The sequence below is a fragment of the Anomaloglossus baeobatrachus genome, chromosome 2 (assembly GCF_048569485.1).
Source record: "Anomaloglossus baeobatrachus isolate aAnoBae1 chromosome 2, aAnoBae1.hap1, whole genome shotgun sequence".
Lineage (NCBI taxonomy): Eukaryota > Metazoa > Chordata > Amphibia > Anura > Aromobatidae > Anomaloglossus > Anomaloglossus baeobatrachus.
The window spans coordinates 259,886,018-259,900,747 of record NC_134354.1 but is presented as its reverse complement, the minus strand read 5'-3'; the positions used below and the strand labels follow the sequence as shown (position 1 = coordinate 259,900,747).

General features: G+C 46.7%; 1 protein-coding gene across 1 annotated transcript in view; it reads right to left on the bottom strand.

Moving 5' to 3' along the window:
• LOC142289624 (germ cell nuclear acidic protein-like) overlaps nt 1-14,730 on the bottom strand; it is a 42,138-nt gene that overhangs the window by 2,003 nt on the left and 25,405 nt on the right. Inside the window, exons 4-10 of the mRNA XM_075333605.1 lie at nt 11,321-11,402; nt 10,277-10,313; nt 9,995-10,065; nt 9,781-9,903; nt 8,851-8,893; nt 1,481-1,625; nt 950-1,079 (exon numbers count right to left, since the gene is read on the bottom strand). Coding sequence (XP_075189720.1) covers nt 950-1,079; nt 1,481-1,625; nt 8,851-8,893; nt 9,781-9,844 — 382 coding nt within the window. The 5' untranslated portion in view covers nt 9,845-9,903; nt 9,995-10,065; nt 10,277-10,313; nt 11,321-11,402. The remainder of the gene's footprint in view (nt 1-949; nt 1,080-1,480; nt 1,626-8,850; nt 8,894-9,780; nt 9,904-9,994; nt 10,066-10,276; nt 10,314-11,320; nt 11,403-14,730) is intronic.

Sequence of the window (14,730 nt, the reverse complement as noted above, 5' to 3'; positions counted from 1 at the left end):
ATTCTGATAGCGGCAACGGCCGGCTACTGCACATTCGCCCCCCATTGATTTGAATGGGCGGTGGAAATGCAGCACCTGCCACTACCGCTATTAGATGACGGGAAACTCCAGGAACTGAGCATTTATGTCTGCCTGCTGATGGCGGCAACACCTAAAACAGCTAAGGGGCGGGTGTGTTGGGTATTGGATCCAGGCAAATCAGACATTGGTGAACTATCCTAAGGATAGGTCATCAAGTAGTGGACAACCTCTTTAAGAGATAAATGACCTGGAGCTTCAGAGTTTTCACTAACTATAGGTTATAAAGTATATCCATCACCCAGGCTGGCATTCCTGATTTAGACACCCAGTAATTTCTAGTTTGTTCCCTGGCAGTCACTATTAATGTGTAGTTTTACCTCATGATCCCCACATTTATTGAAAAAGGGGTCCCTGAAGACATTTCAACGATCCGGTTAAGAACGTATAACTATAAGGGTACATGCCCACGATCAGGACATGCTGCATCCTGGACGCTGTGGGTCCTGACCTATTGGGCCATGAGTCTCCTCTGCAGGAGACCGCAGCTGCTCATACCCACAACCAGGGTTCAGTGCGCCGTGGTCTCCTTGCTGTGTTTTCCCTACGAAGGATGCACGCGACTCCGCAGCAATGAATTGACATGCTGTGGCTCGAAAAGCTGCACTGTAGGTCAGTGTTTGCTGCGGGCCGCACACGCACAGTGGGCACGGGGTTTCTAAAAATCCCATCCACTGTCATTGTAATGTACAACGCACTATTTTGGACGCAGCTGAAACACGCTGCATCCAAAACCCTGCAAACACTAATTGTGGGCACAGCCTAAATATTTCTCTCAACTGGAAAAAACGAAAGTTGCAGTAACTTTCATTCGGCCCTAACAACCTATTACTTTTATTAAAATGTAATATTTTTACCAAATAACACTTACCTGCAGAGTCGCATACTTTATCAGACAGTTCAATGATGGAGGAGCGCTGGTTGCCCTGCCAGATGTTATAGCAGAAGGCACTTGTTGCTGTCAGCCGCTTACTCCATGTAATAGTGATGGACTCAGGAAGCTAAAGACGAGGAATAAAGAGTAAAAATACATTAAATGAGTAATTCCAGAGGAAAAAAACAGAGGAAAGTACAGTCCCTTCTAGGACACTACATAAACAAGGTATAACTTGTGGCTACTGGTCCTGAAGACGCCTCTAGGCAGCAGGGTCCGGGGGTGACTGCTACCTCCGCACCTCTATAACTACAGTGTGTGTGTGTATATATATATATATATATATATATATATATATATATATATATATATATATATATATATATATATATATATACATACATACACACACACACATAAAGGAATAGTAAAGGTTATTGATGATTTAGTTACATAAAAGCTTACATGAACAGTTACAGAAAACAGAACATAGAAGAAGACGTACAAGCCGAGGATTATAGAACTTACCTTATTCTCAAACACGGTCCGGTTCAACCATTTGAATAGTCGTGATGCCAGGTGGTGCTTGGTCTTCTGAAAGTTGTTCACATGCGGAGATTCGGGAGATGTGATCTCCTCTAGGAAGCAGCCTTTGATGTTACAGCAGGTGGGACTGGAAAGAATAGAAGATCAGATATGAAACCTTAGGTTATGTCAGAACACAGAACATTTACTTATTCATTCCATTCCTATACAATTATGTAAGGATTTCCCTTTAAGGATCAATTCACCCCAATGGTAGCAGGTCAGGGCTACATCTACAATAGGGGCAGCCAGCAAATAGCTATGAGTCCGGGCAGAAGGAGGGATCGGAACTGAAATAAATATCCCATAAATTTCAATGCAGGAATCCAAAATCAGTGGTATATCAGCGGGCGTGAAAGTATTCACTGGGTGCAAAGTGTAACTACACAGGGTGGAGGGGAGAGGGGGGGATTAGCTGAAAGGTCTTGGGGTTCATGTTACGTGGGGGACCCGGGGAAGCGTGCCAAGATGGGGAATGGACAGCTTCCGCCGGTCAAGGTCCACTGTGCGGTGTAAGGGACCGCTGCTATGGTGGGTGAAGAGTGAGCGGGTTGCTGCTAGCTATCGTCTGGAATGTCACAGACAATCTATGTACACCGGTCTGCCCTAACCCGTGTGGGTTGTATGGCAGGGATCACACGGCTCGGTGTACCTGTTGCACGGGGAAGCACAGAGGTGCCCACGCACGTGTGCCAGTGGAAGTCACGAGAATATGGCACGAGGGTAGCACAGAGGTGCCAACGCACGTGTGCTTTCAATAACCAGGTGAGTCCGGTGGAGACTCGAGGAGCTCACCTGGGACAGGAACACGGCCTGTAGAAGGAGCTACTGCCGGAGCAGCAAGGCAGGGACACGGCCTGCAAACCAGGTGCTGCCTAAGCAGCAAGGGCCAAGCCCACAGAAGAAGATAATGCCTGAGCAGTGGCGTGGCAGCCATGATGGCAGGAGGAGCTTTTAAGGAGGTGTAGCTCCAGCCAAGGGCGGGCGCGAGGCGGAGATGACGGACTTGACCCAATCAGGATCATGCTCACCCTCCTGCCTCTGGGAAATAGAGGCGGGATCCTCGGTCTCACAATGTGTAGAGATAACGGGAGTCTCACTGCTTCCCTGAGCAGCAAACCTCTGCACATTGCGCAACCTCACAGACCTTCGAGGCTGCTGAGCAGGAGGAGCTGCGGCAGGCAAGGAATGGGAGACCGCCTCATTTCTTGCAACAGGAGTACCACTAGGTGTCACCCTTGTGCTGCCTCTCTGAGGAGGTTTCTCCTGCACTCTGCGCAGTCTGGCAGACCTTCGGCGCTGCTGAGCAGGAGCGCTCGTGGCAGGCAAGGAGACTGTCTCATTCCTTGCCACAGGAGAGCCACGAGGTGTAACATTAACCCCCCGTCTAGGCCCCCCCTGCCCGTGCTCGAAGGCCGCTATCAAACCCGGGGCGTGGATATGATCCTCCAATTCCCAGGATCTATGCTCCGGACCACGGCCGACCCACTCCACGAGGTAGTACCTCCTGCCCCGTATGACTTTTGTCTCCACAAGCTTCGCCACCTCAGAGTCGTCAGGCGGGGAGTCAGTTTGAGGCGTCAGGGACCCCGAGAACTTATTAAGTCGTACGGGTTTCAGGAGGGACACATGAAAGGTGTTGGCTATAGCCCAGCGTGGAGGGAGCTGGAGTCGGTATGCCACCGGGTTCACCTGCTCTAGCACTTTAAACGGACCCAGGTACCTAGGGGCGAACTTGGCTGCCTGTACCCGTAGGTTAACATTCTTAGAGGACAGCCACACTAGGTCACCAGGGGCGAAGGATGGTGCAGGGCGGCGGCGCTCAGCCGTTGTCACCATCCGGTCTTTAGCCCTCTTAAGGGCCTCTTGGGTGTTATCCCAGATCTCCCGGGCCTCAGTCGCCCAATCCTCCACTCTAGGATCGGGTGACGTAATGGGCATCGGAACCGGGATTCTGGGATGTTGTCCGTTATTGAGCAGGAACGGAGTCTGACCAGAGGATTCATGGACCGAATTATTAATGGCAAATTCGGCCCAAGGAAGGAGGTTAGCCCAGTTGTCGTGGTGCGTGGAGATAAAATGGCGGAGGTAAGTTACCAAGGTCTGATTGGTCCTCTCTACCAGTCCATTGGTTTCGGGATGGTATGCGGAGGAGATGTTCAGCTCTATCTGCAGGAGCTTACAGAGCTCTCTCCAGAAGCGAGACGCAAACTGGGGACCCCGGTCGCTCACCACCTTGTCAGGCATGCCATGCAGCCTAAATACATGCCTAATGAATAAGGTGGCGAGAGCACGTGACGTCGTGAGTCGTGGGAGAGGCACCAAGTGGACCATTTTAGAGAAGTGATCCGTGATGACCCATACGACCTTGTGACCTGCTGACTTGGGCAGATCTCCCAGGAAGTCCATTCCCACCACTTCCCAGGGACGATCCGGCACAGGCAGTGGGTGAAGAAGACCTGCCGGTCTCTGCCGGGACGGCTTATTCCGTGCACACGACATACAGGCTCCCACATACTCCTGTATGTCCTGGGGTAGTCTCGGCCACCAATAGGGCCTAGTTACAAGGTCTCTGGTCCTTTTGACCCCAAAGTGACCCCCGACCTTGGAGGCATGGGCCCACGATAGCACCTCATTCCGTAGTTCAGGGGGAACGAGGGTCTTGCCAGGTGGCACCTGGTCCAAAGAAGTGGGAGTGACCATCCTCAAGCTGTCCGGGGGTAGTATAAGACGAGGCTCCTCCTCGTCCTCCTCCAACACAACCATACAACGTGACAAGGCATCGGCCCGTACGTTCTTCTCACCGGCCAGGTGGCGGATAATAAAGCGGAACCGGGAGAAGAACAAGGACCAACGGGCCTGCCTTGGGTTCAGGCGTTGTGCTGTCTGGAGGTATGTGAGATTTTTATGGTCGGAAAATACTTCAAATGGATGCTTCGCACCCTCCAGGAGATGCCGCCATTCCTGGAATGCTAGTTTCATCGCCAGTAACTCCCTATCCCCCTATGGAGTAGTTCCTCTCGGCCGGAGAAAAGGTTTTGGAGAAAAAGAAACATGGATGCTTCCTTCCTCGTTCGTCTTTCTGGTACAGGACTGCACCAGCACCGACCGAAGAGGCGTCTACCTTCTAGTAGGAAGGGTTTGGAGATGTCTGGACGATGAAGGATGGGAGCTCTGGAGAAGTAAGTTTTGAGAGTGTGAAATGCCTCTACCGTTTCCCGTGTCCATGCTTTGGGATTAGCGCCCTTGCGGGTAAGGGCAATGATGGGTGCTGCCACCGTCGAGAAGTTGGGAATGAACTGGCGATAATAATTGATAAACCCCAAGAATCGCTGAATCGCTTTCAGCGAGCGGGGCTCAGGCCATTTCATCACTGTCTCCAACTTCCCCGGATCCATTGCTAACCCCTGACTGGACACGATATACCCCAGGAACGGCAAGGATTCACGTTCAAAAATGCACTTTTCTAGCTTAGCATATAACGAATGAGTGCGGAGCCTCTTAAGTACTCGGATGACATCCCTCCGATGGGTGGCAAGATCGGGGGAGAAGATAAGGATATCATCCAGGTATGCAACCACGGAAAGATACAAATCCCGGAAAACATCATTCACAAAGTCTTGAAATACGGCAGGGGCATTGCAGAGTCCGAAGGGCATTACGAGATACTCGTAGTGACCGTCCCTGGTGTTGAAGGCGGTCTTCCACTCATCGCCCTCTCGGACTTGCACTAGATTATACGCCCCGCGTAGATCCAGCTTCGTGAAGATCTTTGCCCCACGGAATCGATCAAATAACTCCGTAATGAGGGGCAAAGGGTATTTGTTTTTGATCGTGATTGCATTTAATCCCCTGTAATCGATACAGGGGCGTAGATCCCCTTCCTTCTTTTGCACAAAGAAGAACCCCGCACCGGCCGGTGAAATAGACTTGCGAATGAACCCTTTTGCCAGGCTGTCCTGAATATATTTGGACATAGCCTCCGTCTCTGGAGCAGAGAGGGGATACACTCTGCCCCTAGGGGGCTCGGAGCCTGGCTTCAGGTCTAGTCGGCAATCGTATGGCCGGTGGGGAGGAAGGGTATCTGCGGCCCTCTTGGAGAAGACGTCCCTGTAGGCCTCATAAGGTGTCGGTAAACCTGGCTCCCCTGAGGACCCAACCGACCTAATGGTAGCGGGTGGTTCGGTAGTCACGAGGTGCTCCCTACAGGATCCTGCCCATGATGAGATCTCCCCTGTTGCCCAGTTGAGTATAGGAGCATGCTGTCTCAACCAGGGGAGGCCCAGTAGGATCTCATCCGTCCCCTCTGGAAGCACCAGGAAGGACACCTGCTCATGGTGTCCTGGTGGTACTTCCATCCTGAGAGGGATGGTGATCTGGGTGATGGGATCGACTAGTAGGGACCCGTTGACTACCCGAACCCTGAGTGGCTTGGGCAAGAGAACCAGGGGAACTGAGTATCGGGTTGCCAGGGAGGTCGAAATGAAATTGCCATCAGCGCCTGAGTCCAGGCAGGCCAGAGCAGAGAAGAGAGTAGTGCCAAACTGCAACTGGGCGCTGATAGTCAACCTAGAGGGAGAAGCAGCGTCTAGGAACCCCCCTCTGATGGAAACTAGACGCTGTCTTTTCCCGACGGTTTGGGACATCGGGTAGCTATGTGTCCCCTCTGCCCACAGGAAAAGCAGATGACACCAGACCGAGAACCTGGGGTAGAGGAGACCGCTTTGGACACCTCCATTGACTCCACGGAGTCGCCTACAGAGCTGGCTGGGAGACCTGTCTGGTGGAAGACGGGAGCCAGACGCTTTTTAGGCCGTGAGGACGTGGGTGCTGAAGAGACCTCGAGCCTCCGCTCCGCCTGGCGGATGTCTATGCGAGAGGCAACCACAATCAAGGACTCTAAAGTAGCAGGCACCTCACGCGTGGCCAGTGCGTCTTTGACGAACCCTGCCAGGCCCTCCCAGAACACAGGGACAAGGACCTTATCGGGCCAGTCCAGCTCTGCGGCAAGTGTCCTAAAGTGTACGGCAAAGTCCCCGACTGAAGCGGACCCTTGCCGAAGTCGTAGGAGGCGCAGCGCGGAGTCGTGGGTGACTTGGGGCCCGAGGAACACCATTCTCATGGCCCCAAGATAAGATGCTAAGTTATTCACCACCCGATCTCCGCGCTCCCACAACGGCGTGGACCACTTCAGCGCTCTCCCTGTGAGCAGGGACTGGACGAAGGCTACCTTCGCCTTCTCGGTAGCGTAAAGAGTCGTGGACAGCTCTAAGTAGGTGGTAACTTGGTTTATAAACCCACGGCACTCGGAGCTGTCCCCGCTAAAGAGCTCTGGAAGCGCAAGGCGAGGAGACCTTCCGCCCAATAGCACAGCCTGGGTAGCCGCCTGGGTGGCGACTGTCGTCAGAGCAGTCTTGTCGGAGGAAGACTGCTCCACTGCTGCCAAACGTGATTCCAACTGCTGCACATAACGCAGCAACTGCTGCTGCTCTTCAGCCATAGCCAGACCTTTGGCGCGACCGTAATGTTACGAGGGGGACCCGGGGAAGCGTGCCAAGATGGGGAATGGACAGCTTCCGCCGGTCAAGGTCCACTGTGCGGTGTAAGGGACCGCTGCTATGGTGGGTGAAGAGTGAGCAGGTTGCTGCTAGCGATCGTCTGGAATGTCACAGACGATCTATGTACACCGGTCTGCCCTAACCCGTGTGGGTTGTATGGCAGGGATCACACGGCTCGGTGTACCTGTTGCACGGGGAAGCACAGAGGTGCCCACGCACGTGTGCCAGTGGAAGTCACGAGAATATGGCACGAGGGTAGCACAGAGGTGCCCACGCACGTGTGCTTTTAATAACCAGGTGAGTCCGGTGGAGACTCGAGGAGCTCACCTGGGACAGGAACACGGCCTGTAGAAGGAGCTACTGCCGAAGCAGCAAGGCAGGGACACGGCCTGCAAACCAGGTGCTGCCTAAGCAGCAAGGGCCAAGCCCACAGAAGAAGATAATGCCTGAGCAGTGGCGTGGCGGCACGCTGCCAGACATCCAAACATAGAAGGACGGTCGCGCGCCGCCATGATGGCAGGAGGAGCTTTTAAGGAGGTGTAGCTCCAGCCAAGGGCGGGCGCGAGGCGGAGATGACGGACTTGACCCAATCAGGATCCACGACATCCCAGCCTGGCCAGTCAGGATTCACCACGTCACCAGCCTTGTCATCAAGCCGTGTGACGTCAGTGGGCGAATCAGGATCCACCAAGCATAGCACATGCTCACCCTCCTGCCTCTGGGAAATAGAGGCGGGATCCTCGGTCTCACAATGTGTAGAGATAACGGGAGTCTCACTGCTTCCCTGAGCAGCAAACCTCTGCACATTGCGCAACCTCACAGACCTTCGAGGCTGCTGAGCAGGAGGAGCTGCGGCAGGCAAGGAATGGGAGACCGCCTCATTTCTTGCAACAGGAGTACCACTAGGTGTCACCCTTGTGCTGCCTCTCTGAGGAGGTTTCTCCTGCACTCTGCGCAGTCTGGCAGACCTTCGGCGCTGCTGAGCAGGAGCGCTCGTGGCAGGCAAGGAGACTGTCTCATTCCTTGCCACAGGAGAGCCACGAGGTGTAACAGGTTCAAGCCATCAAAGATGTGACCGTGCTGGATCTTGTAGGCTGAGCTGATGGCAGAGGACGTACACCAGTAGGGAGAAGCACTTTATACCTTATACCATATTTTATAGCTTACCGATCAGAGTAACTAATTTTAGATTTTGATAGATCGGGCATTTCTGAATGCGGCGATACCAAATGTGTGTATAATTATTATTTTTTTAACCCTTTAATTTTCAATGTGGCGAAAGGAAGGGTGATTTGAACTTTTAGGTTTTTTATTTTTTTTTAATTTTTCACAATTTTTCTCAGTACTTTTTTTTTTAATATTTTCCCTAGGGGGCAATAAGGATCAGCAGTCTGATTACTGGTTCCTTTCTCACAATCAGAGCAGCATTGCTTAGATCGGGAGAAAAGCTCATCTCTTGTAATAGCCAACACTCGGCTGCTTTTTATAGGACCTTAGTCATGTGAGCTACAGGAGTCATCACATGACCTTGTGCTACCATGACAACCATTGGATTCACGTGATCACATCAACGCGATTCCACTCCTGCCTGGCAGGCACATATGTCAGCTGTACAAATCAGCTGACATGTGTGCTGATTGCAGCAGGCTGCTTGCAGCAGCCCGCTGGGATTAACCCTATGACCGCTAGGATGTAATATAACCACTCACGGTCGTTAAGGGGTTATACCATATTTTATAACTTTATATAACTTACTGCTCCTCTGAAGGGGATCCCTCCTCCAGCGACTCAGATGATTCTGTATATGAAAGGAAACAAACATAAACAACTGGATAATAAAGGGCAACACCTTATACAAAGGGATGAACCTGCAGCATACCAGAGGAACTACTGTACATAAAATTAAAGTATGCAAAAAGGATCACCTAAAATAAAGTTTATTGTACATAAAACATTAAAAATACTTAAAAAGTCAAATTGCTATTAACCATATAAATCCATAATAGATTTTAATTCTGCCCTATTGTTCATTCACATGGTTAACCAATTGCAAAAAGAGTTATTAAATGACTAATACAAAGTGCAAAACAATAGCAATATAGACAAACCATGATTAAATAATATAAAACTATCATAAAGATTATTCAGAAGTCAAGTAGATGCCATATTTTAATACAATGTGTAGATGGACAATATAAAAATCACCTAACCCTGATAACGTAAAGTATACCAATAAATAATATATATCACATTAGGTGAATAAATGATAAAAATCATGTAATCCCAAAAAGCATAATAATCAAACTGATAATATCCTGATGGTGAATATGAGAAAACAACGTAAATATAAACCATGAGTCAAAAGGTATATACTGCCAACACAGCCAATTAAATGTGATGAAGTATGTTCATGTATGAAAGCAAGACCTGCTGAGGTAAGCTGGATACTAAGTGATACCCCATGTGTTTCTCCACTAGAAATGAGGCTTCATCAGGGGAAAAGGAGGATCTTTATTGCTATTGTTTTGCAAATCAAGCACTTTAAGTGTTTTTACCAATCTTTTTGCTTTTGGTTAACCATGTGATTGCTGGATAGGGCAGAATTAAACACTGTTAGATTAGTGTTAGGGGAAATGTATGTGTACTGTGTAGATTATGATATATCCCTAAGTTTTGGACACTGACCTGTAACAATAGATGGTGGTGATACTATTACACAATCATCGTCCTCATCGCTTTCCACTGTCATCAGTAGGGATCTGCTCTCTTCAGAGGAATCAGCTGCTTCCTGATCATAAGTCCTGAGTCCTGTGAATAACATATAACAATACAGAGAATGGATTATGTCCAATACCAGAAAGATAGGATGTGTCTAAAAATTACAGCTCATTTTCCTTACTTTTGGGAGATGTTGTTCCCTCACCAATGGTGTAATCCTCATCATCAGAGACCACAATGACATTGATGGAACTGTGAAAATCAATATAGAAAAAGGAATTAGTGGGAAAATTCAAATTTGCAATTCAGTTATTGATATAAATGGATCAGATAAAATATTCAACGGCCCAGGAGCCACCAGGATCATATATGAAGCCGGGGTGGTGGGCATTGATTGTCCTCAATAGAGCTGTCTCCCAATGGGCCCTGAGCTCAGCAATGGAGAAGATGTGATTCATCTTACCTGTCATGGCTTGATGATGGTAATGGTGTTACATGATCTGAGGAATAAATGGAAATTAATATATTAGGGCAGTAAAGGTGATAATTAAAGATATCTTCCAGGATGCGGAGATTAGTAGGCTGATAATGATTGGAGGGGGGGATCTAAGCAACAGAATTAAGGGACCGCAGGGCAGCTGCCTAAATCATCATTGTCCTTTAAATTGGTTACAACCCAGTCCCACTGGGTGAGCTGCAGAGCCAGGAATGAACGCCCAAACAGGCAAATCTGTGTTTACACTGAATGCTGTTATTGAGGGTTGGACCCCATAGACCCATTGAAAATTTTGCTAAGACAAGACCGATAATCACATAAATTTAAAAAAATAAAATAAAAATAAGTATAGAGACTTCAAACGCTGCAATCTCAAGCAAAACTGTTCTTATAAACCCAGGATTGTGAGATCACATTGTTAGGTTGAATCTAGATCAAGAGAGGTAATTATTCCCGTATACTCTGCCCTGGTCAGACCCCAACTGCAATACTGTGTACAGATCTGGGCGCTCCAACTCAAGAAAGACATGGATATATAGGAGCAAGTCCAGAGAAGAGCAACCAAGATGGTAAAAGGTCTGCAAACCATGTCCTATGAAGACCGGCTGAAAGAACTAGGAATGGTTAGTTTGCAAAAGAGAAGGCTGAGAAGAGACTTAATGGTGGTCTAAAACTATCTGAAAGGTAGCCACATTGCAGCGGGATCTATTCTATTCTCATTAGCACAAGGAAGTACTAGAAGCAATGGGATGAAACTAAAAAGGAAGGCGATTCAGATTAAACATTAGGTAAAACTTTCTGACAGTGAGGGCAGTCAGGGAGTGGAACAGGCGACCACGGGAGGTGGTGAGCTCTCCATCAATGGAAATCTTCAAGTGGAAACTGGATAAACATATAGCTGGGATGATTTAAGAAAATCTGCACTCACAGGGGGTTAGACCCGATGGCCCTTGAGGTCCCTTCTAACACTACCATTCTATGATCTACATATCATCAGGGACTAGATTGTACCTGGGTCTCTGGATGTTTGCCCAGTCTGGAAGCCACCTTCATATTGATGTTCCGGAAGTCGTGGTCTTTTTTTTGGATGGGACTAGAAAAAAAAGGAAGAAATGTAAGAGCCCAAATGTCACATAATCATCAAAACATCAGTAAGGATAGGAAAATAACACTTAAATTAAAAAAATGTGATTTTCTCAGGTCGCAGGTTATGTATCCAATACCCAAATAGGAATTTGACTCTTTATTTTTACCTATTAAGGAAGCAATAATTAGCAGTAATGATAATTCATGAGACCATAAATGAGTTATATATAAGAATAATGTGAAGAAATGACATCTCACCTGATGGTAATCCTCATCACTGTCCTCTATGTCGGACAAAACAAAAATGCGCTTAAAGCGCTTATCACTCGCCATTTTCTCAATCACACAATCACACAATAACAATCACACAATAACAATCACACAATAATACAATCACACAATAACACAATCACACAATACAATCACACAGTCAATAACACAATCACACAATCACACTAACACAAAACACAATCACAATAAATAACACAATAACAAAATCACACAATAACAAAATCACACAATAACACAATAAAACAATCAATAGCTCAATAACACAATCACACAACACAATCAATAACACAATCAATAACACTAACACAATAACACACTACTCGCTCTATAACTCCTCAAAATACCCTCAATGGAATTATCCGTTACATGGCATTAAGAACTGTCCGGTATATTGTGACTTCATCACTCTATAGTGACATCTATCAGCTGCGGACATTGTGTCATCATCGATATATTCTATTATAAGCAGCTACAGTATATATGTATAGATAGGAAGGCTGCAGTTATTCTTCCAAATAATTATTGAAATAACATGGGGTGACTATTTTATTTGGGATGTCTTTGTAAAAACTATTGATTTGCAATGGTGGAAATATTTTCACAGCATCAATGTGAGAGACAGTTAAAATATAAGCTTTAATATATCTTATTAAATAGAAAAACATGAAACATCACTGCACATAATAAACACAAAATATGTGTGATAGGGGAACATGTAGGCATCTCTGACTCCCAGGTCACGGCTGGCAACAATGTTGTCAGAGTATTACGCCACTTTTACGGGCTGGCAATAAAATATACAAAATTGAAAATAAATTGAATTTTATAAGAAAAAAATGTTAAGAAACATTCTTTACTGTATAATGACTTGTATATAAGGCAAAAGAAAAAAGAAAAAAAAGTCTCCTCCACCCTATAGGCTATGTTCACAGTTTATCATTGTTTTAAACATTGAATAACGCTGTAGAAAAGCTGCAAAAATATTGAAAGAGTTGACATGCTTCTTATTTAAAAAACGCATCAGTTTTCCATTTTAGTGAAGAGAAAAAAAAACAATTGTGTGCATTAGAGTTATGATATCTGATCGCTTTTGCTGGTATTATAAGGCTATGTGTCCACGGTAGAATGTTGCTGCGGATTTTTCTGCATGAAAATCCGCGACTTTCCCGGCAAATCCGCACCTTTTCAAAGGTGCGGATTTGCCGCGGATTTACCGCGGAATTGCCGCGGATTTTGGTGCGGATTTTTTTTTTTTCCCAATTCTATAGCCAAAATCCGGATCAAAATCCGCAACAATAATTGACATGTTGCAGATTTTTCCGGATCAAAATCCGTGGCAAATCAGCCGCGGAAAAATCCGCAGCATGGACACAGCATTTCCAAAATGGCATTGAAATGGCTGGGAAGTGCCGCTGCTGCAGATTTTCGGAAAATCCGCGGCTTTTCCGCGAGAAATCCGCGGCAAAATCCGCGCATTTTCCGCAGCGTGGACACATAGCCTAAAAATCAGCTTTTACTGTGCATAAAATTCATGAAAAAAAGGCTGCAAAAAACCTCGGCAAAAATGCAACATGTGAAAACAGCCTTATTAGCCGGGCCATCTCTCACCGTATTTCCCCGTCGCCTATGACTACAATAGATGACATAGTAGAGGGGGAAATAAGACTACATCTTCCTGCAGTCAAGGGTAAATGTAATGTTAACATTTTCCTACCTTACCTGGGTATGTGGTATGTGTAACATGGTCAGACACATACTGTTTAATTTACAAAGGAGGGATTCTGAAGCTCACAAAGCCTATATGGACAGTGCAAGAACTCCAAAAATTAGAAGGAAGAGGGACCCTGAGACACCCAGTATTAGACATAAAGGAGGGTCTCGCACACATGCTGTTAAAACTGTTTGGTAGTGGGACTCCTAAACTGATAATGCCTATCAATTAAGTGCAACGGCTGCCAAAAAGTAGAAGTAGGGACTGCAATACACTATTGAAGACACATAGAACCTGGTACCAGAAAAACATTTTTTTTCCCATTATTAAGCTGTTGGACTCCTAGACTAATAAAGAATATGCACTCTGTGCAAGAGCTGCCAACAAGTAGAAAGAGTCACTGCAATACACCCTGGAAGTCACGTAGAGGAGGGCATCAGAAAACCATTTTTTCCCATTATTAAGGACTGGACTCCTAGACTAGTAAAGCCTATGCACTATGTGCAATGGCTGCCAAAAACTAGAAGTAGGGACGGCAATACACCATGGAAGACACATAGAGCCTGGTACCAGAAAAACATTTTTTTCCCATTATTAAGAAGCAAGGACTGTAAGGCTATAATCCCTATCTATATGCCTGTAATCGTAACCTATCCCTCTCCCAGCAGCTATCCCTACACTGAATGCAGCAAACCGCAATAATAATAGGGAATAGAATAGATGTACCCCTGATAATGAACTTTAGAATTTAGGGTGCAGCAGCAAAGACTGTAAGATTATAATCTCTGCCTATATGCCACTTATCCAAAACTATCCCTCCTCCAGCAGCTATCCCTACACTGAATGCCACAAGCAGCTTTGAATAGAATAAATGTAGCCCTGAAAAAAAAATTTGGTTTTATGGTGCAGCAGCAAGGACTGTAAGGCTCTAATTCCTACCTATATGACTCTAATCCTAACCTGTCACTCCTGCAGCAGCTACAGAAGCTATCCCTATACTATTTCCAGGGTAGAGTGAGGTGAGCGTGATGATTCCTTATGGCCGGCCAGTCACAGAAGCTTTGAAGTCTAAGAACACCATCCCAACTGTGAAACACGGGGGTGGCAGCATCATGATGTGTAGTTGTTTTGCTGCAGGAGACCCAAATTCCCACCAACTATTGTGGAAGGAGATCCAAAACATTTCTTCCAACTTATACAATGTAAGGGCAATGGAACCAAATACTAAGGAAATGTATTTAAACTATTGATTTTGCAGAAAGGAATAAAAATGCCTTAAAACTTTCTCTCTCTCATTATTCTGGCATTTGGCAAATAGAAATAATTTTGGTTC